This window comes from Tachypleus tridentatus, chromosome 11, assembly GCF_004210375.1.
Source record: "Tachypleus tridentatus isolate NWPU-2018 chromosome 11, ASM421037v1, whole genome shotgun sequence".
NCBI lineage: Eukaryota > Metazoa > Arthropoda > Merostomata > Xiphosura > Limulidae > Tachypleus > Tachypleus tridentatus.
Window position 1 is genome coordinate 31,214,468 of NC_134835.1, and position 27,164 is coordinate 31,241,631.

General features: G+C 32.6%; 1 protein-coding gene and 1 long non-coding RNA gene across 26 annotated transcripts in view; one reads left to right on the plus strand and one right to left on the minus strand.

Moving 5' to 3' along the window:
- The window catches only part of LOC143231868 (uncharacterized), a 138,693-nt gene extending 117,017 nt beyond the window's left edge, over nt 1-21,676 (minus strand). For 4 of the 15 annotated variants that reach the window (XM_076466616.1, XM_076466615.1, XM_076466612.1 and 1 more), the window contains exon 1: nt 21,267-21,620. In XM_076466616.1, the coding sequence (XP_076322731.1) occupies nt 21,267-21,296 (30 nt within the window). In that variant the 5' untranslated portion in view covers nt 21,297-21,620. Of the gene's footprint in view, nt 1-2,988; nt 3,007-7,077; nt 7,660-11,899; nt 11,923-21,266 lie in introns of those variants that run through there. The other 11 variants (XM_076466624.1, XM_076466623.1, XM_076466618.1 and 8 more) reach the window with 7 other exon arrangements.
- The window catches only part of LOC143231871 (uncharacterized), a 194,727-nt gene continuing 175,146 nt past the window's right edge, over nt 7,584-27,164 (plus strand). For 8 of the 11 annotated variants that reach the window (XR_013017253.1, XR_013017250.1, XR_013017252.1 and 5 more), the window contains exons 1-3: nt 7,584-7,713; nt 9,806-9,992; nt 21,943-22,002. This is a non-coding gene — a long non-coding RNA (uncharacterized LOC143231871). Of the gene's footprint in view, nt 7,714-9,805; nt 9,993-21,829; nt 22,003-27,164 lie in introns of those variants that run through there. The other 3 variants (XR_013017257.1, XR_013017255.1, XR_013017261.1) reach the window with 2 other exon arrangements.

The following is a 27,164-nucleotide window of genomic DNA, read 5'->3' on the forward strand; positions in this document are numbered from 1 at the left end:
TTGGTAATTTCTTTCTCTCTCTCATCAGTAAACAGCTGTTTAGCATTTGAGCAACATTCTGTCATTTTCATGTTTTATAACATGATTTCCTTTAGTCCCTTAAAAATACCAAGTTTAGTATAAGTGTCCAAACCACACAAATCAAATTTAAGATTTAAATTCAAAAAGATTTTCCTGAAACCTCTTGCCCTCAATAACTAATTAATTTTACTTGCTGTTATTCATAAATAACCCCTTATTTTTCAAAACAATTTCATACTGTCCCAGGTTTAGTAGTTTTCATTTAGTAGTTGCTTAATTATATTATTTACAAAAATAAAACAGAATTTTTTGGAACTTAAAGATTTGGTCTCAGTGCATTCATTTTATGCTGAGTTGCTCAAACTAACAAAAAAAAAAAAAAAAAAAAAAGAACCCAACTTGTTTAGAATTCCTTCTTTTCATACAAGAAACCCAATGTTTCTTCAACTTGGTGTAATAAAAACACAAAAGTCAACAATTTTACTAACACTGTTCTATTCATGTGCTCTTACACACATTTATTTCTAACCATATCTTCCCCCTCAGTAATACAAGATAAAAGGACTAAAATGGTATCTTCCCTTGCATGACCTGAGTGAGAAAATACCCCCCCCTTCACACACAACTTTGGAAACTCTTCATCTTCATCTGAAAAGCCAGATGTATTTGCTCAATTTCCATAATAATGAACAAGTCTCTACTGGCAGTATAACTAATTTGCCTAAACGTATTCCAGTAAATCAACATAATAATTAGAATTCATAGAAACAAGAATAGAGCTTTCATATTTGAACACACAAACTACAAGTACTCCTTATTAAACTTGACACACACACTTTTACAGAAAAATCACCGATTCCAAAGAGTTCAGACATGATATGAACTACAGAAATGTAACCTTTGCATTTATGTCAAATGTTTTCTTTTAAAGAAAAATGGATGAGTTGAGACATATACACATTTCCACTCTGGTTAAGTAAGAAGCCAAATTGTTCAACTGGTTAACTGGGCCTTCCCACTTTCGAACACCTGATGAATGGTTTCTCCTTTCTGAATGTTGAATCATAAGTCATGACATTCTTTTAACTTTCACTAATTGGTGTATAGAGGTACAAGTCTGTTGGTGATGCCAAACACATGATTTACTGGTTAATCACACAAAAACAACTAAATCTAGAGAGATCATGGAGTGTATACATTCAAAGTTGTATTACATTTAAATTTCATCTTACATCAAAAGTATTCATTTCAAATGCCATGTTTACAATACCGACCTCTCCATAAACAAACCAGTTTACAAGAAGACGGTACTACTAGCGGAGAAAAAAACAGATTAGAGATAATAATCGAGAAAGCAAGACATGAAGCAAATAGTTAGGGTAATGGTTGCTCTCGGACCTCTCCATAAACAAACCAGTTTACAAGAAGACAGTACTACTAGTGGAGAAAAAAACAAAACAGATTAGAGGCAATAATCGAGAAAGCAAGACATGAAGCAAATAGTTAGGGTAATGGTTGCTCAACCTCTCCATAAACAAACCAGTTTACAAGAAGACGGTACTACTAGTGGAGAAAACAAAACCAAACAGATTAGAGGCAATAATCAAGAAAGCAAGACATGAAGCAAATAGTTAGGGTAATAGTTGCTCTGTAGAAGGGCGACACGAAAAGTGCTGAATTTACAAGAGTGACAATAGGGGGAGGAAGTCAACAGTAACAGGTTCATATAGAATTCAAGCACCTAGTTTTTTTTTTTTAAGAGACATGAACCTTTGGTTGTTTGGAATGAGAAATGGAAAGGTTACCTTACTGGGATAAGTTAGAATCTACTAACTTTGTTTCATATGTGAACAGACTACACAATAATGAAGCTTACAAAGTAACATTAGGGTCTGTGAGGGAAAAAAAGCCTCTGATTTATTTATATTTTATTTTGTTGAAGGATGAGTTTTATTTTTCTTAAATGGTGGTGGTTGACTTAGATAGTTTCTATAAAACATTTATATTTGTAAATAGGTTAAACTTAGTAACATTTCTGAGGTGAGTAGTTGATACTTTTGTAATTGTCTTATTTATTCAGACTGACTTCAACAATCTTGATAAATATGAGCTTTAACGTTGCAAAGAGCAAAGTAACGTCCATAAAGTAAATAAATGTAGAAAAAAATAAAAAAGAAGAAAGACTTATATTACTTATAACCTTCAACTAACTGTTTACGTGCAGTGTAGAACAAACATTACTTGAAATTATGATTCTTTCAGTTTTGAATTTAAAAGAAAAGACTATTGCAAGCTTAATTATGACTGTGATAAATCTTTAATAAATTATATTTAATTTTCATCTTCATACTAGTTAAAAAAATAAAAAGATAGTCTAACAATATATTGGAGCACAGAGTAATTATGGTATCACGCCTAAAACATCATAGGCTTTGGAAATCAATCCTAATTAAAACAAAACAGAATATGTAAAACAGTTGGAAAAGTTAAGTAAACAAAATGTAGTTTACTAGGACTTATTATAGTTATTACAACAAAACACGTACAACTATAATACAAGTTTATAAGTGTAACGACACTACTGACAACGCTTGCACTAGCAGTAGTATCTAGCTTAAACTGTAAATGTAACTAATATTATCAACTAGTGGTCTTGGAACTTACGTGTTGCATGAAAAAATTTTACTTCAACTTGCAAGGATCTATTATAACATGCTAGATATCACTAATGACATTAGTCCCTAACAGTACTAGAAACTTAAAACCTTTCATAAAAGTCTCTTCTTTATCTAGTCATTAAAAATAAATACAAAAATGTGCTCGTGTCGTAATTTACAAGTTGTCTGTTTATACACCTGTACTATTTACATTAAATAATAATAGTATCATGATTAGTTTAAACATACAAAAAATATTTACACAATATAGTAATTTCGGGAATTTTCACGAACAATAATACACCATTACCATGGTAACATGTTGACAGGCCTAACTAACCCTTTCAGAACTACGAATGTCTCTTGAACATTTCCTTACACGTGCTTAAAGCACGTTCCAATGAAACGTGTCCTCCCCATGAGGAATGTACTTGCCTATCAACGTGTGACGTGACGCCTAGTGGTTTCCACTAATATTAAAAACATGACGAGATGATTTTGATAAATAGTGGGCTTGCAATAATAATAATAATAATAATAATAAGCAATAGCAACTAAGGATAAAGAAAAGAAATAAACTGAAACAACTTTGCTACATAGCATGAAAATAACTGACTAATAATAATAACGAAAATGATCGTTGTGAAACGACCTGTCAGTTGCATAGCTACGACAAAAGAGCATAACTTTTTACTTCTCTTGTAAATATTAAAGTGGGTGTGTTATGACAACGACAAATGTCACATTCTATTTGAATATGCGACTTCTATGATAACAGTGTTGTTGAATGCTTAGGGAGAAATAAAACACATTATATCTATACTGAACGAATTATTCAATGATATATTTAGTTAAAAATCCCACAAATTAGAGCAAACAAACAAATATTTTCATACAAACAAATGTGTGTATGTGAGAGACAGAGTAAAACACTGCCAAAACAAAAGTTAGGAAAATAATTAAAAAATAAATAAAATTTATGAAGTATCACATAAGTCATCAAGTTTCGGGTAATGTCCATCCATACCTGATGGTGATTTTCATATCGTCAGCTACTGATAAAGAGTCCAGTGATGAGATAGAGGACCATTTATTTTTTTTTTGTCCCCCATATCCATAAGCGTACGTTATAATTTACTACTGATACTTCAAACAACAATATGATAACACACAAGATGGGGGTGGAGAATCAATAATAACACGCAAACATTTTTAACGTGTTTGTGGTACCGTTAATCGAAATGTGCAGTTCTGAACAGGTACTTAACTATACCGCACGTTGCAACATCGGTTTACAAATGATCAATGATACGGCTTAAGCCCTAACATTAACGGTCAAATAATATACAAGGCGTTTCCACACAGAACAGTTAATGAATAACTAACTGTATACGGGCAAATAGTAACAGTTATTGGAATGAAAAGGATCGTAACAACAGTTGACTTCTTTTTCAAATCAGCCTGATGTAAAAGTTTCACAAATTCTCTTCTCCCAAGACTATACTGAAAAACCAAAACTTGGAAACTTAAACTCTGAAAATACCAATGTGTCTTTTCACACGAGCCACAAGATGAAATATTATTTGTTTAAGTACAACAAACAATATATGCAAAACTTAGATATATTCGCAAACCGGTCATTTTGTGCTCGAAATGTCACAGTAGCAGCATATACTAAAACTACCAATATTAAAAACCGAAAGCTGTGAATGTTTCATTTTACAATTCATAAAAATGTCTTGGAGTATATTATCAATTCTGCATACAAAACATTTAGCTTTATAATTTTATCAGCCTTGGAAATATGTCCGTAAATATGCTATTTATTTTTATTTACTAACTATAGCCAACACCTTTGTATCTTTCGATGTTCATTCTTTACGTAGATAAACCATCTCCGGCTCCATTCTTCATTATGTCTGACACACTTTCATAAAATTTTAAAATTCATTAACCATTGTTTGAGATTACATTGTTCTAATCTGTTTAGGTACTCTAGCGTCAAACAGAATTGATAATAAAATATTAATAACCGTCATGGTTCAGGAATAAGTAATAGTTTGGTAAAGATACAATGGCTTCGCATTAACAATTAATTATAAACAGTATCTTGAGGAAAAATATTTCGAAAGCTTACAAATCTGAGTTAAATTATTCAAACGTCAGTTCAAACATATTACCATTTTTTCCTCAGTCAGTATTAATTCAGTCAAGGCTTAAATCTATTAGGTCATTTTTTTATACGAAGAATTTCCTTCATTTTAGACGGTCTTACTGATATTTTAAACGAAAACAAACATTTAAAAATTACTGCTATATTTCTAGGATGAAGGTAAACGCTAATCACGAAAATAAGTTGTTTGTTCACTCAAAGACATAGTGCAAAAAATATAGGGGCAGTAATTTCATTTTTTTTATCATTAGTTATAATTTTTCAAAATTTAAATTGAGAAAAAGATGGTGTCAGTAGTTTATAATTGTAAAAAAGTCAAAAACTAAAGTTTGACGTTTTTAATAATATGCCACTGATTGTGCAACGAGCATTGCGAGCACTGAAACTGGTTTTCTTATTACTTGGTAAATAGTGATTAATATATTACGTATCAGTTTAGTATATATAATTCCAGGTCCATAACTAGTCAATTTATTGTTCAGGTTAGACCATTTACGTTTTTTGCTAGTGACGTGGCAAGCCACTTCTGCAATTTCGACGTTTTTCACCGCCTTGAGCCCGGGGCGACTACCTCGATCGCCCCGCCTTATTAAGACTGTGCAACTGTTCATCTCAATGCTTTTTTGTCAGCACGTAAATAAAGCTCAACATTGTTGAAATAACTTGCGTAAATAGTTCTAGTCTGCTACAAATTATGCAATATTTTATTTTTCAAACAGTGTTGTATCCTGTAGTCTAACTCCTATTCAAAAGCATACGAAAATCAGTCTCAATTGCAGTACCTTACCCTCAACTTTAACTCCATTTTGCTAAACCTTGGGCAAGTCCCATTATTCGCTTTATTTCAGTTTTTGTCTTGGAGGTTTATTTTCACCAGAATCAACTATGATTTCATTATAATTTTTACAAAGAATCTTAAGTTAGTTTCAAATATGGAGTCTCCCCCATGTAGTTGTAAACATAGTAACATTCGCAATACACTTGACAGTAGGTTTGTTGACAGCCTACGCATCTACTCCAGGAACTGGCGTTGTTATAAAATAATATATATATATATATATATAGGTATGTAAAACATATATTATTGAAGAAGTATACTGATCAAGTTGAGAAGAAAAAAGTTAAAATCAGTTTATTTCAATTTCAAAATACTGTATATAAATTATTACATTATCATCATCACTACACTTGACAACAGGAATATTTTCCACTGTTTACTAATAACCACAACACTAGAAAAGAAAAAAAAAAAAGACTCGTAGGTATCGAAGGATACCCGATATCAAAAGCCTTTGCTATTTACATTAATATATAGCATATCTAAACACAACGCAAAATAATTAACTTACATTTCCTAAATAAAAACGCAACACAGGTACTCAAGCAACTCAACGTTAGTGAAATACAACTTTCAAGTCAACAAGACCATTGAAATAACTAATTCAATACAACATGCTGAAGAACAACTCTTGGAATTCTAAAAATAAAACTAATAACTGATGCATCTCGTTGGTAAAATACTGCTGCGAGTTAAACAAATTAACCGTTTCATACATTCATAGAAACTTTTTTGACACATTTAAAAGTTCTTAGCTTTTAGCCACCACCCCTCTCAAATTAATCACACACATCAAGTCTTATTTAAGGACAGTGATACAGCTTCTCACGAACAAAAGTTCAACACTCGTACGTACTTTATAACACGGACACATCAGTTTCACGAAACACCAATTTGTGCAAATCACACAATTGTCCCCCCTCGAAAAACCATCCGATAATTCAGCTGTAGTTTGGTAAAAACTGCATCACACAGACCTTTCGGTTTTGATGTATTTAACTTCGTAACTTTACCGGTTAATATTCATACTTTTAATTGAATAATCATAGCCAGATATATAATACTTTCAGTTTCACAATTCACTATATCTTAAATTACAAGTATAAGCAATAACACTCGTTCTAACACTGTAAACAAATTTTGAAATTATTACTGTTTATTAACTGAAATTAAAAATTTCCCTTTCATAAGCTTATATTACTGTTGACCAAACCTCTCACTTTAATCACGCCTATTTTGGAAAAATTAACTACAATTTTGCATTAGGTTAGCATAATAAAATTTCCTGTAACACTATTGGACGTTCGTTCAACAGCCCTGCACGCTGTTGCAGTTAATAATTTCAAGATTTTAGACGTTGAACAAATAAAAATAACACAAATGCTTACCTGATCAATGAATCTGTTTCAAAAAGTTCTTTAAACACAAGCCACAAATTCAGTTTATTTTAAAAGTGGCACGTACATCTTCCTAAACATTGACAGGTATTTTCACCAACGTTAAGTGTGCATGTCTATTTAACCTGTTGGATTCTGAAACCCGATCCTACAAAAAAGGACACCCGCCACTGGTAATACGGACATAATAGGTCTATTATTTCAGATCAAACGTAAGGCGGAAACGCAGATAGGCGTGTGAACTTTTTACGAATCACAATCAATGAGCTCCAAATTTCAAGCGCCATTTTGTTTGAACCAGACTGCTGTTTTGTCGAAACGCGGCTGTTCACAACCCGTTGTGCCTCACTTGTGAGTGAGAAGCGAGGCTTCGGCGCAGTCCTACATAGCAGGCTTGTCTCGCAACATCGAGCGTAGTGCAGCACAGTCAATTTACATGAACTGTAATGTTACCTTAGAAACGTTAGTTAACTTGACAAACAAATATTAAAATACAAGTCTAGGAGATTTGCTTCGGTAAGCAAGGTTTTCTACGTCTTTCCACGATCCGACCCCAGGATACGACAGCGCTTGAAGAGGGTGGAGATACTAATTATTTTGCTGTATTCCATGTTAAGGCCTTCAACAGTACGTCATTTAAATTTCCTTCATCGTGATTGGTTTTCGTACATCACGTACGGGTGTTCCTTTGGGTAGAACAACTAATAATGACGTAGTTCACCCTAAGAGGCGGGGGTAAGAACCTGACAGTGTATGGCAAGGCCTTTCCAATCTGGGAAGATAGATTTTTATTTAAAAGATGGGTGTCTAGTGAAAATATTTATGCTTATATTACTTCATCACATTACTTGAAATATCATGGCGGAGGATTCACATTCACATCAGTAGGAGATGGTTGGGCTATTACTGTCTTTGGTTGTTTTTTTCACTCATTTTATAAAGTAAAATACTTCAGCTTTATTTTGGAAAATATTAGGTTGAGGAATAATTCGTGAGCGTTTTTAAATAATTTCATTCAAGCATTACATCCAAGACTATACAATACTTCAATGCATGAACACATTACACCCAAAACATTTATTATGATACTTTATTTTATGTAATACCTAGGTATATAGCATGCATTGTTTTAAACGAAATTGCAAGAAATTAAATGCGAAAAGCAGATGGTGTCGAAAATGCTCGATTTTGTCCACTTGACATTCCATTTAATGAGCTGAAAATGAAAGCAAAAATTAAAGACATATGAACATCAAACACACCATCTATTATAGCAAAAAATTATCTACCAAATGACATGAAATATTTTGCGAAAGCGTTTCATTCATGAATATTTTTTTAACTTGAAAAAACGCTCACGAATTATTCCTCAACCCAATATATATAGTTATTATATTACTTAAGTGCTTGTATGCTTAATAATTTGAAAATTGAAAAGAATAATAATATAACCATAACATTCATTTGATACCAACTAAACATAGATGTCACCTTTTATTATATTTTAGAAGACAAATGAAAATGCTGAATGGAAAATTATCTTCTTATTAAGTACATTTGTGCTCATATTGGCCCTATGGTGGAGCTCTGGATAAGGTGGATGGTTGGGTGTTGTTAACTGGTTGCCTTCTCTCTAGTCCTGGGCTCGGCATGGCCAGATGGTTAGGGCCCTCGACTATTAATCTGAGGGTAGCGGATTGAAAATCCCCGTCACATCAAACATGCTCGCCATTTTAACTATGGAGACGTTATAATGGTAGGTCAATCCCATTATTCGTTGGCAAAAGAGTAGCCCAAAAGTTGGCAGTGGGCGGTGATGACAAGCTACCTTCCCTCTAGTCTCACACTGCTAAATTAGGGACGGCTGGCGCAGATAGCCCTCGTGTAGCTTTGCGCGAGATTAAAAAAACAAACAAACAATCTCTCTGGTCCAATTTATAGACGGAGGCAGATGACCTTTGTCACAGATACAAGTACAAAATTTAAATAAATTATTTGTATTGTCTACAGAAAAATGAACGTTTTTTTTATATTCTAAATAAATATAACTCATTACAACCAGTCAGTGGCGAAGTACACGTAGTAAAATACGCTGGTATTTTTTCTTTGTAACAATTTTATGGCCACTCACTGACGTTATTCAAAGTTCAGTATTATTGAATGCTTCACTTCATTACTCACACATAATTTTTTTTTTTTTAAAGAACACTAAATGTTATAGTATTTGTATAGTCATTTACTATAACTAAATGTTATAGTATGACAGTTAAGAGTTCGCTGGACATCAGCGCGTATCTTACTTCTAATAGAGACATCGAGTTATGAAGAACATTTTAGGCTTAGTAATAGAGATCAGTTGTTTGTTTGAAGTAAAGCACAAAGCTACACATTGGGCTAACTGTGTTCTACCAACCACGGATATCGAAACCTAGTTTATAGCGTTTTATGTCCGGAGACATACCGCTGTGTCACTGGGGGAAGGGGGGAAAAACAACACAGGTTAGACCTGACAAGACAAAAAAAAGTTAAAGGAAAATAATGTTTAAAATGAATTTGCACATACAAAAAAACTGTTTGAAAAGCAGTCTGGTGGCTTTCGAGAGGCAAGGCGTTTTCATGTAAACACTTACTTATAGACTAGATATGATTAGATGAACATTTAACTCTAAATTATAGTAAAGCACCTACACATTGAACTAGGTTTTCTCTCTCACCGCAGGTATCGAAACCCGGTTTTAAACGTTGTAAGCCTGAAGACTTACTTTTGAGCCACTGGTATCGAAACACGGCTTTAAGCGTTGTAAGCCTGAAGACTTACCTCTGAGCCGCTGAGGAACTATACAGAAATGGAGTTATTCGACATTTCATGACTACAGAGTTATGTCTGGACCCATGACACTTCTCAAGTAAGCACCACAGTAAAAAGAGAAATTAGTTTATTGTATTTAAGAAAGTTCTATTTTTATTAATGTGCTTTAAGTTTTGGTTTTGTATTTATTTCTTTAAAAATAACGCTTAAGACCTGGGGAAAACCTCATAAAAAGAATAATTTAATATTTACATTATTTCACTTATTTTATTAAGAATTATTTACTTAGAAACAGGAAAATTTATTCTCATCAAGAGAATCTTTTATTATTTAATTATGTGTAATTTTAAGACAAAGATGTGTGTATGTGTGAACATACACTTCAAATATCCGTATAACTGATATACGGGTTATTTGAAGTGATTTATTTCTAAATTCCAAACTGGCAGACTGGAGTTAAAGATAAAACATGGAACAAAATGAAGCTCTAATATTTATTTGTGTGTTCTCACAATTGTAAACAGTTTAGAGATGTAAAAATACTTTTCAAAACCTGTGGCTCGGAGGTAAGTTTGAAGGCTTATAACGCTACAAATCTAGTTTCGATACCTGCAATGGGCAGATAACAGACAGCCCATTGTGTAGATTTGTTCTTATAAACAATACCAACGGTTCTGTTTTAAAAATTCAGATGTCGTACTCGGTCGTTACATTGATTATTCTTTGAACACACGTACACATACACACATTTATATAAAGACATTTAATTGGTCAGTACTATTCACGGGCAAACAATGTTTATACCTACCTGTATTTTAAATTATTATAAGGTCTCATAAAGCTTTGAAAGCGAGTTTCTCACAAAAGTTATTCTCGCGATATTTTGATATTAAATTAATTAAATATTTGGAAAGTATAAAAGGTAGAAAACAAAACAGAACGAACTTCCAAACTTTAGGCTCATGTTAAAAAAATTATTTATTAGATCTAAATTTAACAGTTTATTGATCAATTACTTTAATGGCTGTAACTACTTATTCATACGGTTGTAGATTATTATTATATATAGTTATAGTCTCTCACGTGACCATTTTTTTAATTTCAGATTCTGTGAAACTTAGTTCTTGTACTCCACCTGATGATGTCAGGCAAAACGTTATGTGTAAAATAAACAAAATTTTACTATTTACAACCAATAAAAACTTGCGTAATTCTAAAAACATAGTTCTTTCTAATACTTAAAAACACGTATCCGCTTTTAACGATTTTACGATACATGGAATCGAATCATAAAAACGAAATGCTTGTCCTAGTTTGCGCATATTTGAAACACCAGTAAAAAAGCATGATGGGCTGACTGGTGTAACTGAGTGTTGCAGGTTCGAATTACATAACTGAACATGTCTTGCAAATGAGCCAGTAACAGGCAATTTGTCAATTACTATCATAACGAATACAGGACAACTAGAAACCGGACGTTCAGACACCATTGTTTATTATAATATAAAATAATAATTACAATAATATTCTTCATTATATAACCTGTATATATCTAGGCCTACTACATTACCAGTTTAATTTACTCCATTATATGAAGTGTATATATCTAGGCCTACTACATTACCAGTTTAATTTATTCCATTATATGACGTGTATATATCTAGGCCTACTTCATTACCAGTTTAATTTACTCCATTATATGATGTGTATATATCTAGGCCTACTTCATTACCAGTTTAATTTACTCCATTATATGATGTGTATAGATCTAGGCCTGTTTTATTAAAATTTTAAATATATTCAGTTATTTGACCTATATAGATTTAGGTTTAGTACATCACCAGTTTAATTTACCCCATTATACCCATCTATACGGTAACCGGTAACCGTACAACTAGACAAATATGTTGCGAATCAACAAATTCTTCCTTTAAGTACGTTGCGAATTAAAAACAAAACAAAACATAATTCTGAAATTATTAAGTGTCTAGAGAAATGTCTTACCTCCTCATTTTTTATGTATCTAATTGTTCAGTTGCCGGTCATAACCTGGCAGAGGTTAACGTCCTGCTGTGGATGAATGTTAAAAAATGTGTGATTAACAGGTGAAAGGTATCATAATTTCTCTTTGTTTAGAAGTCAAAATATTTCAACATTACAATTCAAACGCCCTAAAAATCAAGTCATGAGATCTTCTAAGCCTCGATAATTATCGCAATTTGGCAAAAACTTTTGGTACTGAGTTTCGTGTATCCATAGAAAACGGTATCTACTTGTTTGCAGTAAACAGTGTTTAATTTTTATCTGATCTTGAAACTGTGTTTTTAATTTTGTTTTATATTTTTACCTGGAATCGAAAACACTATAATCAATTTTAAGATTGACTCGGCTGTAAGTTTTTTATTTTTGATGACCTAATTAACGATATTATTTCTTTTCATTCCATTCCAAATAACGATTTGATATTTTTTTATATTGTTATTTTCCAAAACTTGACCCCCCTCCACTCTACAGATATCCTGTAGCTCTCTTTGTTGTTGTTGTTTCTGTTAATTAAGTACTTGCAGTAACTTGTTTATTTGCTCGACAGTTTAGGAAAGAGAAGTTACAAAGGCGCTAAGTTTTACTTAAATATGACACACTCTGAAAATGGAAATTTTGTTCGTGTAGCATAATTATTCATAAACATAAACTTTAATATAAACAGTCGACGGATAATGTTTCTTACTAAGAGATTGTCTCATAACATTTTTATCGAATGTCGTCTAATTATTTCGGACATTAAAACAAATAAGGTGCGATTAAAATAAGCGCTTCAAGTGAAATTGATGTTTCTTATACTACGTTGTTGTTGTTTTGTATTAAGCACAAAGCTACACAATGGGCTATCTGTGCTATGCCCACCACGGGTATCGAAACCCGCTTTTTAGCGTTGTAAGTCCGCAGACATACCGCTGAGCCACTGGCGGCATCCTATACTACAGCTAAAGTAAAAAAATTAAGATGTGTACATCACATTATACGTTTTGAGTACTCAGATGTTTAACACTCCTACAAAAAGTGGGGCCTAATAGGCCCCAGAGCAACTTGAAAGGTTATTAATATTAGGCTAATAATTTTGTATTTAAATGAAATTGCCATTTAAATCCATTAATGAATGGATTAACGAGATTCCCACTGTCCCTATCTACTATCTAGCGAAACCACAGCCAGGGGAACGGGTTTGGAGAAATCAGGACTAGAAACGTCTTTTCGTAGGAGTGTTAATATGTTAAAAGGAACTGGAGTGATATGTGTTGTTCTGTAGCATGATGTACAAAAAGTTTGTTTTTGGGTAATTTCACCATAAGCAATCTGATGGAATGTATATGACTTTGTATAGGTATATTACTTTTCTATCCTCATATAAATGGCCAACACCAGGCTAAATAATTCACTATATCTCGGTAGTTCTTTGGCCATTCTCAACTAATTGGATCAACCACTGTCTGACTGTATAAACAACTTTATATAAGTAATTCGCTATTTTCCACTAACTGGCTCAACCGTTGTCTTACTATATATATATATATATATATATATCTTTATATAGGTAGTTCTTTGACTATTCTTAACTAACTGCATCAATCGTTGTCTGACTATATAAAACTTTATATAGGCAATTCTTTGACTATTTTTCAACTAACTGGATCAACCACAGTCTGACAATATACAGCTTTATACAGGTAATTCTTTGACTTTTCTCAACTAACTGGATCAGTCACAATCTGACTATATATATAACATTATACAAGTAATTATTTGACCATTGCTAACTAAATGGATCAACCACAGTCTCACTATATATGTAACATTATACAAGTAATTATTTAGCCATTATCAACTAACTGGATCAACCACAGTCTGATAATACACAACTTTATACAGGTAACTATTTGACTATTCTGAACTAACTGGATCAACCACAGTCTGACAATATACTACTATATACAGGTAATTCTTTGACTATTTTCAATTAACTGGATCAACCACACTCTGACTATATATGTAACATTATACAAGTAATTCTTTAGCCATTCTCAACTAACTGGATCAACCACAGTCTGATAATACACAACTTTATACAGGTAACTATTTGACTATTCTGAACTAACTGGATCAACCACAGTCTGGCAATATACTACTAATTATACAGGTAATTCAATACACAACTTTATACAGGTTATTCTTTGACTATTTTCAACTAACTGGATCAACCACAATCTGACTATATATGTAACATTATACAAGTAATTCTTTAGCCATTCTCAACTAACTGGATCAACCACAGTCTGATAATACACAACTTTATACAGGTAACTATTTGACGATTCTGAACTAACTGGATCAACCACAGTGTGACAATATACAACTTTATACAGGTAATTCTTTGGCCATTCTCAACTAACTGGATCAACCACAGTCTGACAATATACAGCTTTATACAGGTAATTATTTGATTATTCTGAACTAACTGGATCAACCATAGTAAATCGAGAAAAATACATATTAATAATGTTGAGGAATGAATACAACTGAAATAAATGTACAGTTGTGAAGGCGTATCTTGACCTTAATTTTCCATTGTTATTATTATTATATTATTATGTACTGAGTTGAAGTTTTATTTTTACAATATTTTGATTATTTCGTGTTAGTATTCAGAAATATTTGTGCAATAATATTGTACCAATTATCAATTTCGTTATTTCTTGAAAGAGAGCTAAACAAATAAAAATCACATATAAACAGGACGGAAGATAGATAGATGGATGAAAGGATGGATAGATAATATACACATAATTATTAGAATACCAGCCATACGCAACCTGTTCCCACAGATGTCCCTTTACTTATTGTGCACCCAGACAGCGGAACATCATCCAGGTGTTTCCTAACGTGCACTACAGTGACGTCAAATAGGAATAGGGTAATCACGTCTCAGTAGTTAATTATAGGTACAGTCTATTTACCATTTTTAAATGTAAATGAAATAACCAACAAAGTGAGTATAAACCATCGTTATATGGTGCACAGTTATATTAACTTGTACATTTTAGAAGCGCATACATTTAACGCGTTAATATCTATTCGTGTGTGTTTTTTAAAGGATATTTTTTTCTAAAAATCACAAGAGAATTTTCAGCAATTATTTCTAGTAATTGATGTTTCATTCTAAAATTATAATTTTAGGCTATGCCTAATGTTTTGTATAACACAAGGTGCTGTTTGGATTGAAAATACCAAATACTACGTAGAATTTTTAAAATATTTTCAGTGACTCCTGGTGTTCTTTAAATATGTTCGCAACAAAACAGTCTTGAAACTATTGTTAGAATATACCTTTCTATCTTCGCAAGATATCAATTTATGAAATTATTAAGAAATTGTTCTCACGTCAGCAAATATTTTATTTTAAGAATGAAAAACTTAAAGCTATGCCACACCGAGCAAAGCTTCAATTTTCTCGAGTTTTCTTGAAACGTTTCGCGTCCAATTTAGATAAATTATTTTTAAATGTATGTTTTGTCTTGCTTGAAGATAGCGGTGTTTTCACCACGAAATGAGGCCTACATTTAACGTAACACTTGAAAAATAATGGCTATACAGTGTGTATAACATGTCTTATCTAAATTTGTTTTATTAAACTGAACTACTTACTTTGAAGAAATAGAAGTTCAATTTTAAAAAAAATCGATTTTAGTTTGTCCGTTGTTAAACACAAAGTAACATAATGGGTTATCTGTGCTGTGTCCACAACGAATATCGAAACTCGGTTTTTAATGTCATGAGCCTTTAGACTTACCGTTGAACCGCTAGGGACTCTTCGTTTTTAGAATGTCATAAACAATTTTCTTACACAGTTTCGTAATAAAACTTATTTTTAGCAACATAATAATAAAAAATGAATAAAGCAGTATAGAAGTGAAAGTATGTTTTCTTCTTTTAACGTAATAACACAATAACATTTAACAGCACTAAAGCTACGTATCGTATAACTGGATAGATTGCCCTCTTTAGAAATATTTTGTGTGAGTGCTCGAATTGCGTTCAGACGACGAGTTGATTTTAGTTTGCTTGTTCACGCAAAGCTATATAAGGGTTTTCTGCGATGGCCGTCCCTAATTTTGAATTGAGGGATAACAGGAAGGCAGCTAGTAAAAAGCACCCCCAAACGGCCACTTTATTAAAATAACTAAATATATTTACGTGATAAATTATATTTAATTTTTTAATCGCGCATAAAATTTAGTGGAACTAAAAACTGGATAAACGTTTGAAATATACCGAATTCGTAAATGCTTAATATCAACTTTTAATCAAAACTACAGAGATCAGAACTACACATCAACAGATTAATAAGTATAGCTAATGAAATATAACGTTCTTACTTATAAAGATTCGAACGTACCGTTTCATCAAATGTGTACTGTTGACGTTAGCAATATTCTGAACCAAATCTTAATAACAGCGGCTAACAAGTTCGGCTAGATTTGATATTTAGATTAGTACTAAATCCACGGACTAAACTAACAATAAAAATATAAACGTAGTAATAAATATATACATTAAACGTTCTAATACTGTTAATAGTTTTTTCCTCAAGCTTTGGTACTCATATTACTCGTACGTGGAGATGATGCTGGTGGTATTCTAAAATATTAACGTCAAAGGCATAAAATATGTAATATCGGTTTCTCTTCCATTACACACATAGACTACTCTCCTCAGTTCTAGACTCGCCAGTGTTTTCATAACACAGCATTACATCCACCACTATACTGGTACAGATATGTAGATGACACGGTTGCGGGATTCACATCTACAGAACACACACTTAATTTTTTCAATCACATTAACGCTATACATCCCAACATCAACTTCATATGTGAACAAAAAGAAAGCAATCAAATATCATTTCTTAATCTCAAAATTACAAGAACCGACACACAATTCAAAACAGAAATCCACCGAAAAATCACCCATACTGGACTATACATTCCTTGGGACTCAGCACATGAAACAAAACAAAAACGCAACATACTAAGAAACCAAATAAACACAGCCATAAAACTATGCTCACCAGATAAAATTAACGATGAATTAGATAAAATAAAACAATACTTTATCAACATCAGTAAGTTTTCTCCACAAACCGTAGAAAACATTATACGCACACACCTAGACAAAAAGCAAAATCAGCCAACAAAAGTAATTATATCTCACGAATCAAAAAATCACGAAACCATATACTGCTGCATACCATATATTCCAAACATCAGCAAACAAATAACCAACATTTGGCAAAAATTAGTAACAAAATATGACATTCCAGTTAATACCAAATTTATTCAAAAACCAGGCACAAAACTAAGGTCTATACTATGTAAAAACTACACTGACAAACACCACACCAACATTATTTATAAAATACAATGTGATAACTGCCACGACTTCTATATTGGAGAAACAAGTAGAAAAATGGAAACCAGAGTTAAAGAACACAAAAAGTCACCTTCACACGTTTTTGAACACTGCAAGTCAAATGAACACAACATAACCATAGAAAACACTCAAATACTAAATAAAGAAACAAACATAAACAAACGCAAAATTAAAGAAGCCTTACTTATACATCAACTCAAGCCCAAAATAAACCAATACAAAGGAACACCTTTATACCTATATTAAAAACAATATTATAAATAATAATAAAAAAATAAATAATATAAAATTATATATTCAAACATCTAATCACGCCCTCTACATTCCGACACTCAGTTACACAACCCCTTTCAAACATATGGTCAGCTTCCGGTCAGTTACCTCTTCCTTTCTTTGTGAACCTAATGATGACCGAAGCAGATCGAAACGTTGTTCGCTTCTCTACGTAAAAAGAAATAATTTCTCAACCCATACCAGCCGTTTTTACATATATATTTTTCTCTGCAAGTGAGTTTTCTCGACATCACTGATTGTTGTTTTCATTACTTCAAACTGACAAAAATTACACCACATATTTTTCAGTTGCACTAGAAAAAAAACGAAAAAAACTCTCACTGATGGGAAAGTGTTAAAAATATTAGTTTTTGCTACCAGATTTTTATTTTAACTAGACCTGGCTTTGTACTTACACAGAAAGTTTTAACAAAGTGTAGTACGTCTCCCTGAAAAGTTTGAGAATCACTGCTCTTAATGAAAGTAACATACGAGAAATAACAGTATACTTTATTTACGGAACTCATATTAGACTAAGAGTTGTATATCCAATTTTAAAAACATTTCAATCAAGGAGCTACCTGTAATAGAACAGTTTTTATAGTGTCTGTAGCGATTTAGAAATTCAAATTATAAAAATAAACAAACTGAAAACGACTTGCTCAAGTACAGCCTCATTTTCAAACTACTGCATGAATTATTTTCAGTTTTTACTTCACAAATCCACTATGCGTGTGATAACTAATATCAGTTTGTACAACTAGGGCTAACTGTTAATTAGGGTTAGAGAATTAAGATTCACAATAGTTAAAAGTAGACGAATTTCACTGCTAAACTTATTAATTTAAATATGGTTACTTTGTGTGGTTTCGTGATTCAGATAACTACGACATTTCTCGACATCGTTTCGGTCTCTCTTAGAAGTTAATATGCATAATATTATGGTCAATGCGAATCGGTACACTTCTTTGTTCGTGAAAATATGCAGTTTTGTTCAGCATCTTCCTATGCTCAATTGATGTCAATACTACCGTAAAAATAGCGGGTATTAAACACTAATACCACAAATTGGAATCACGTTATAAATATTAATAATGTAGCATATTTTCATAAACATATTCTATAGTTGATCCTGCGTTCCTCAAAACTATAGAACACTTTAGAACATTTTATCTAATTATATTATTATTTAAATTGGATTAAAATATTTATTTTATGTCTATTTCGAAATCATTTGTGTGTGCGTTTTCTTATTGCAAAGCCACATCAGACTATCTGCGGAGCCCACCAAGGGGAATGGAACCTCTGATTTTAGTGTTGTAAATCCATAGACATAGTGCTGTACTAGCGGGAGGCCAAAATTATTTGTTTTTCATTTATTATTTTTCTTTCCATTTGTTTCTTTGTTGTGAATTTCGCACAAAGCTACTCAAGGGCTATCTGTGCTAGCCGTCCCTAATTTTGCAGTGTAAGACTAGAGGGAAGGCAGCTAGTCATCACCACCCACCGCCAACTCTTGGGCTACTCTTTTACCAACGAATAGTGGGATTGACCGTAACATTATAACGCCCTCACGGCTGAAAGGGAGAGCATGTTTGATGTGACAGGGATTCGAACTCGCGACCCTAGAATTACGAGTCGAGTGCCTTAACCACCTGGCCATACTGGGCCTTTTCTTTGGAAGACAAACTTATAATTCTAAGCAAAATTTTTTCACGATAAACTGAAAATAAAAAAAAAAACAACAACCACTGAATCAGTTGAATATTGTTCTATCATTACATATAAAAAAAACGTGGCATAAAAGAAGTTAAAGGTTTCGTTACGTAAGCTATCATCAGATTGATAACACGTGGATCACCACTTAATAGACTTTTTTAACATTAAAATGCTCATTTTACCACCAGAACGTAAACCTAACAGTACAGGAATTTCTTCGACTGGTTAAGCTCAGAGGAAAGGATACGGCATACGCCATTAAGATAAAATAAGCTATTTGGCTTTAGTTACATAATTTCATTTATTTTCGTATATATTACTCAAACGCTTTTAATTTAAACCGAACATTTAAAACCGAATAACATGACATAAAGATACTACACGACACTTCTGTTACACCATTTTTAGTTGAAATAAATATATACAGCTGTATTTTATACCTTAAGTTGAATATATACAGCTGTATTTTATAGCTTAAGTTGAATATATACAGCTGTATTTTATAGGTTAAATTGAATATATACAGCTGTATTTTATAGCTTAAGTCGAATATATACAGCTGTATTTTATACCTTAAGTTGAATATATACAGCTGTATTTTATAGCTTAAGTCGAATATATACAGCTGTATTTTATAGCTTAAGTTGAATATATACAGCTGTATTTTATACCTTAAGTTGAATATATACAGCTGTATTTTATACCTTAAGTTGAATAAAAAATTGCAAATATAAATTCCTAGCAATTATTCTTTCGATATTTTCAAATAATTATGTTCAACTCAGTGATATTTAAATGAAGAATTTAGCTTACAAAATATAACAATTTAAAAAACTGCAAATGTAAGCTAAGTTTTAAAACTAATTTTTGTTAGTTTTGATATATTTCTTCATCCAGATGTTTTATCAGAACAATAGTTCAAAATCAAGTTGCTAAATACACTTATTAATTACCTCCCTCCATTTAAAAAAAAAAAAAAATTCTAGTTCGTTTTACATTCCATTCACTAGATGAAACATATCTGTAGAGCAACAAATTAATTTTCAAGTACACCGACTATGGCCACACCCACTGATTTAGGCTGGTCGACTTGGAATAAATAATAAACTACATAAAAATATCTTTTCTTTTCTTTTTACAGAATCGATTATTTGTGTTAGAAATCTTCATTTGGTATTCTTGTTGTATCACAACCGAGGATATAAGTACATTATTTAATAGACTATTACGCATTTTAGGGACAGGTCATATTTATTATATCACTGATCCCTTGGTACTTTGACATCACAATTAATATTTACTAAATTACAGACCTCTAATTAATATTTTATTACAATATTTGTTTTTTTATTACCCTTTGACAGCTTTACTGCGATAACTTATATTTGCTGTATTTCACTGTCTCCTTTACGATTTACCGTCATTATGAATATTTAGTTAATATTACTGATTCTTTGACATTATTTGTTATTAATTAAAATTTACAGATTATTTCCGACCCAGCAGTGGTTCATAATATCCTACATACGAATTTAGCTTCGAGACAGTTTACATTTTCAGTCCAAAGCATTATAACCATTACTGACAGACCTTATTACTAATTTGTTGCTATTTAAGTTTGAACAATAATAATTTCGCCTTTAGCTAAACAATTTGTCCAATTCATGAACTGCTAAACTGACAACTTCAATGACGGTTTAACTGTTTTGATGAACAACCTACCGAGTTATGGTTATTGCTCAATCGCCTGAACTGCACGAACAGTTATAACTACAGATACGCAAGTCCTCGTGAAACAACAAAGTGGATATACTTGCTCATAATTGACAAGTACACATATACACACACATGTATTCATATATTTTCATATATATATAGAAAATACAACTCTTACCAGATTGTAACACACCATTGAAGGATGCATGAGAGTTCTGTCTTATGTCCTTTATCAGTGAGGCGTAGTGTCGGGTAAAGTGGTTATTAAACAACGTTTCAGTCTAGTGCGTAAAGAGGGCCTGAAATACAAGTTGTAAGCTGTTCTTCACTATCCATTAGGCCTACGTCCGGTACGAAAATGTCTAGGTTGTTGCAGCACCCTACACGTCTTCAGCTACAAATATAAAACTTGGACAATAAACACATTTTCAGACAGATTTAGACTAAACAATCGCCAAAAGTTGACTTTTTTTTTACGTCCCGTCTAAGGTACACTACCGAGACCAGTACATTTCGAGTAGCTCACAGAACAAACTGATTTGCGCACGAATTGCCGGGAGTTTCATACTGGCTGGACTGCCAACTATAGCGTCGTTGTCTGGGTTCAAAGGGTTGAGGCTGTCTAGACGGCGGGAATTTGGATCCCGACGTTGAACGGCCTACATGGCGGATATTCCACCTGGCCGAAACACAGTGCTCAATGTCTGGTCAGCATCCTGGACAATAAAATCGCCTTAGAAAAAGAAATGGGGGGGATATAAGACCCTCGCTTTCTGAAAACTCAAGTTAATAAGTGCGTCATTAATATAATGACTGTACTGAATTATTTTCAATTATTTCATCTGTTTTACTAGGTGACCACTGGTGTGAGTTCAGTCGTCATCTACGCAAGTATCGAGTGTGGGGACGCCAAGGTATTCTATGTTTTATTTTTGGAAATATTTGTATATTATTTGGAAGTTTCGTATGCCATTTGTAGTTAAAGTATTTTTTAAGGCCACTGATCGTCAATAACTCTATATTTAAGAATAAGATATGAAAATAGACGACTAAGTCTACTTACTGTGTTAGGCCTAATCGTATGAGCACGGTTTCATTTTGGCACTGTTTTATTATCAGTTATTGTTCACAAAATATCGTCTTTTCTGTCTTGAAAAGGCAGGTTTTCCTTCTAGTTTCTCTGCATACAGCTAACGTTTTAACCATATTATTTGCCAATTCTATCTAATCTACGGTCCGAGATACAAACTGGAAGGTTTACCTGCTTGTAAACGTCCATTAAATGTGTCTGTGTGTGTTTTCTTATAGCAAAGCCACATCGGGCTATCTGCTCAGCCCACCGAGGGGAATCGAACCCCTGATTGTAGCGTTGTAAATCCGAAGACATACCGCTGTACTAGCGGGGGGGCGCGTCCATTAAAAAAGGTCACATTTTGTAACTTGAAACAAAACTTTGCATTTTCTCGACAGGATGAATTATTTTTCGAAACTGTTCATTTTTAACTGTAGTAGTGTCGCACCTGTCCCACCTCCTGGTAGATGAGTCGTAAGCTTACAGATTTACAACAGTAAAATTCGAGGATCAATTCCCTGCGGTAGATAGAATGCAGATAGCCTACTGTGTAGCGTTGAAAAAACGATAACAACAAGAGTTGACCCACCTACTGAGAATTATCAACTTCTACAAGTGGTTAGATATGCTGACACTTACTACTATTATCGTACGTCAAGTATGTGAGCTCCTTTTTGGCACATTTGTTTTTTATGCTATTTTTTTAACAATTATTTTAAATAACGTGAATGCTGAGTAAAAGTGAGGCTACATTTTTGGTACTAACGGTTTTATAAAGTCCATAACAAATACAGCATAACTAAAGAGTATTATTGTACATTTAAGAAATCAATGAACGTGAGAATCCTTCACTTTCTTACAATTATCAAAACAAATAATTCATTTTATTTACACACAAAACACAGACACACAAATCCAAGATATAAATGTCATTTAACCGCCAACGCGTTGTTGTTATAGGTGTAATAGTAGGGTTAGTTTTCCCTCACAAAATAAGTTTATTGTTAAGAACAAAGCTACACAAAGAGCCGTCTGTGCTCTGCCCACCACGGGTATCGAAACCCGGTTTATAGCGGTATAAGTTCACAGACATACTGTTGGGCCTTTAGGGTGCCTCGCATAATATCTTATTTGATAAAACTGCATAGAATTAGGCAGAAAGCTTTTAACAAGTTTATTTCTTTATTCTGTGGAAACATGTGGGTGTAAATTAGCTGTGATTTATTAAGGTGAAGTTAATGAATTCAAATCGTTTTTATAGTGTATTGAATTTATGGTTTCTCATTCATCTTGAATTGGATCTTTTTCTTGAATAAAAAATACGAAGTAATTTTTTTACTTGGATATTTATGTTGATGATACCATGAAAAAGAGCGTACGTTTTCACTGCTTACTCCGTTCTTAAAAATTATTTTTTTAATTTGTTGCAAATGGAAGTGCAGAGTAATTTATAGATTTCTAAATTAAAAAAATCTACTTTAAAAGTTCTCTAAATGACATAAATCTATAAATAATCTACATTTGCAGTTATGACCAAAAAAAAGAAAAAATGCTTGGTAAAATAACTTTGCTACACGTATACACACGTATATACGGTATTTCTCGAATTATCCTAGAGACAAGGTTTTAAAGCTCACTTAAAAATATTTAATGTTTGTTTTCAAAGTACTGTAATAATAACTGAAAGTTAAATTTTTATTGCTACCCAAACATAAAATTTAATGATTCTCTTACTAATCACGATGATTTTGTTCTCGTATGAGAATAAAAACTGAGTTTGTTTTGAATGAATTTATTTTGTTTTCTGCATGAGCGTTCTTCTGTTCTCCAAGTGCACGTGACCTTAGCCGAATGAAAACTTCTTATATACTAAACGTAATATAATTTTTGATGTTATATGATTTTTCTTTCCTAATCTTTTCAGAAATCCGAGATAAATTCTTTTCTTTTTCTATACGATACAAGTAAATTAATAATCTAGTTGTACTTAGAAGTGGATAAAAGACACGGAGCTCTTGTTGTTGTCTCATGGTGTGACTGGTAGTGTTATGGTAATATTTTTGTACTTTAATGGTTTTATGCTGGTAGTTAAAGTATCACACGCATGGAACGCGTTAGTGTACAGATGGAATTAGAATTTGAAATTAGAAGTATCATATCAAATAGTATGATATTTAGATTTTTGTGCTAAGACCGAATGAGCAGTAATAATTGTTATTGGTATTGATATAGAATTTAAAGCAAGGGCACATTGAAATCATCAAATGTATGCATTTTACAATAAGCGTTCCGTGGAGTTTTTGTAGGTGTTCTTTACATAAAGTTGTTTATCGTTGTGATGTGGACATAAATAAAATGAGTTTGTTAGCAGTTGTATTACACTGAGTTTACTGTTCTTCGAACATAAATAACTATTTAGTTTGTTTTTGAATTTCGCGCAAAGCTACTCGAGGGTTATCTGCGCTAACCGCCCCCAATTTAGCAGTGTAAGACTGGAGGGAAGGCAGCTAGTTACCACCACCCACTGCCAACTCTTGGGCTACTCTTTTACCAACGAATAGGGGGATTGACCGTCACGTTCTAAAGCTCCCACGGCTGAAAGGGCGAGCATGTTTGGTGTGACGGGGATTCGAACCTGCGACCTTCAGATTACGAGTCGAACGTCTTAACCCACCTGGCCATGGCAGGCCTAAATAACTGTTTAGCAGACAATACTGTTCTAGATATGGACAAAATTATCGTTATAACATATGATCACTGCCTTTAACTTTGTGCAAAAGTCCAAGTGGTGCAAAATAGTGCTTAAAACGTTTTGTTACACATATTTAACTAGCTTTTATTATGTACAGCTGATATTTTTTTTTACGACAGCGTCTGCTTTGAAGATAAAACACAAATTGCACGTGTCATAGTAATTAAATATATTGACGATTACACAAACAAATATTTGAGATTTCGTATAATAACTGATGAAAATGACTCTTTGCGTGGAGCTACAATCGTTTACGCAAATACTATTATTGTTTTTGTATATTCTACACAAGCGTTTGTTAAAGGTACAATAATTTAGTCACAAAAGATAAGTATTTGCGAGTGCTATAGTTCAACTAAAAAGTAAATACGATATCAAATATATCATTCGATTCGCCACTTACCACTGAGGTATACCGGTTTGGGGAATTCCACTCCTTATCAATAACCCAAGACAAGGACAAAAAACAAAACTAGGCTTCAGGTAGTACGTAGAAGAAACACAGTTTGATAGATAGTTTTACTATCTTAGCTTGTCTGTTGAATAACTTAGAAAAACAAGTCCTTAGTATAAATGCTACATCCTATTAAAATGCTATAAAAATTGAGGTTCACTGTGCCAAATAAAAGACAACCAAAAACGCCATACGTGCAGTCACATCTATTTATGTCAATGTATTAGTATTTTTACATAATTACGACTGGTTTCACACGTAGTTTTAAAAATATCTTTGTTGCGTCACAGGTATTTAACTGTTACGGAACGGTCCAAATGTAATGATACCTGACATATAATGTGTTAAAAAACAAACAAATTAACACTAAAACTTTGTAGTTGTATAGAAAAACACACACTAAACTTTGTAACTACACAGAAGAAAACCTCACATCTTAAAAACCGATTATTTAAATTTTCTTTAATAACAAGTTTTTCCTTGATCAAAATTCATTGTCACTGTTACGAAACAAACAACAAGAGCGTAAAAAGACGGTTAGGTCTTACTTTTCATGATGACGTGCTTCAAATAATAACGTTTATATATGATAATTTTCACAGTTTATTTTGTTTTTTCTCCAGACACGTGTTTTGGAAATCTTACATATCAGTTGGATGGTTTATTACACATATCTACTTACAAAATGTTGATAACTATAAGCAGAAACGTTATGAAGAAATACGAAAACTGATAATTTTCTTTACTATCATAACCGGCTCGGCATGGCAAGGTGGTTTAAGGCTTTTGACTTGTAATCTGAGGGTCAAGTGTTCGCATCCCGGTCCTACCAAAAATGCTCGCCCTTTCAACCGTGGGGGCGTTATAATGTTACGGCCAATCCCACTATTCGTTGGTAAAAGAGTAGACCAAGAGTTGGCGGTGGGTAGTGATGACTAGCTGCCTTCCCTCTAGTCTTACACTGCTAAATTATGTACAGCTAGCGCAGATAGCCCTCGAGTAGCTTTGCGCTTAATTTAAAACAAACAATACTATCATAACAATGGCATAGTACTAGTTTCTGGTATATATATATATATATAAAAATAGAATTTCTTATATTAATTATCAACGGAGACAGTTAGCATGATTATATAGTTTTTTGAGACAAACCTTCAACAGAAAACTGAATTTTTTTTCAGTAAAATAGTCGGATTGCATTTAGACATGTGTGAAAAAGCAAGATTTATAGTTTTGAACTTATCAGCAGATATTATAACAAGACGTGATGAAAAAATGGTGTAATAGTCTTAATATATTTTAATATCATAATATCTCGCTTTCTATAACAAAGTGTTCCGTGTGAGTTTAGTAATTAGAATTCTTTATTTATTGTAGAAAAATACTTTTTGTAACAAAACGTGTCTTGTACATTTTTGTAGGTTCACAATTCCAATTTTTATTTCTACTGTACGAAGAGACTTCCTATACATCTTAGCAAACCTGTCTCTTCTGCTGTTGTTTACGCTGCAAACATATATCACAATTTTCAGAAATTTAAGAATTTAGTTATTTGTTTAACCTAAGAGAATAGGTAGTGACAGTTGAAAAACTTCACTTCTTCATCCTGTCTGTTTGATGTGTGAGCATTATGAGAAACTTGACTTCTTCATTCTGTCTGTTTGATGTATGAGCATTATGAGAAACTTGACTTCTTCATCCTGTCTGTTTGATGTGTGAGCATTTTGAGAAACTTGACTTCTTCATCCTGTCTGTTTGATGTGTGAGCATTTTGAGAAACTTGACTTCTTCATCCTGT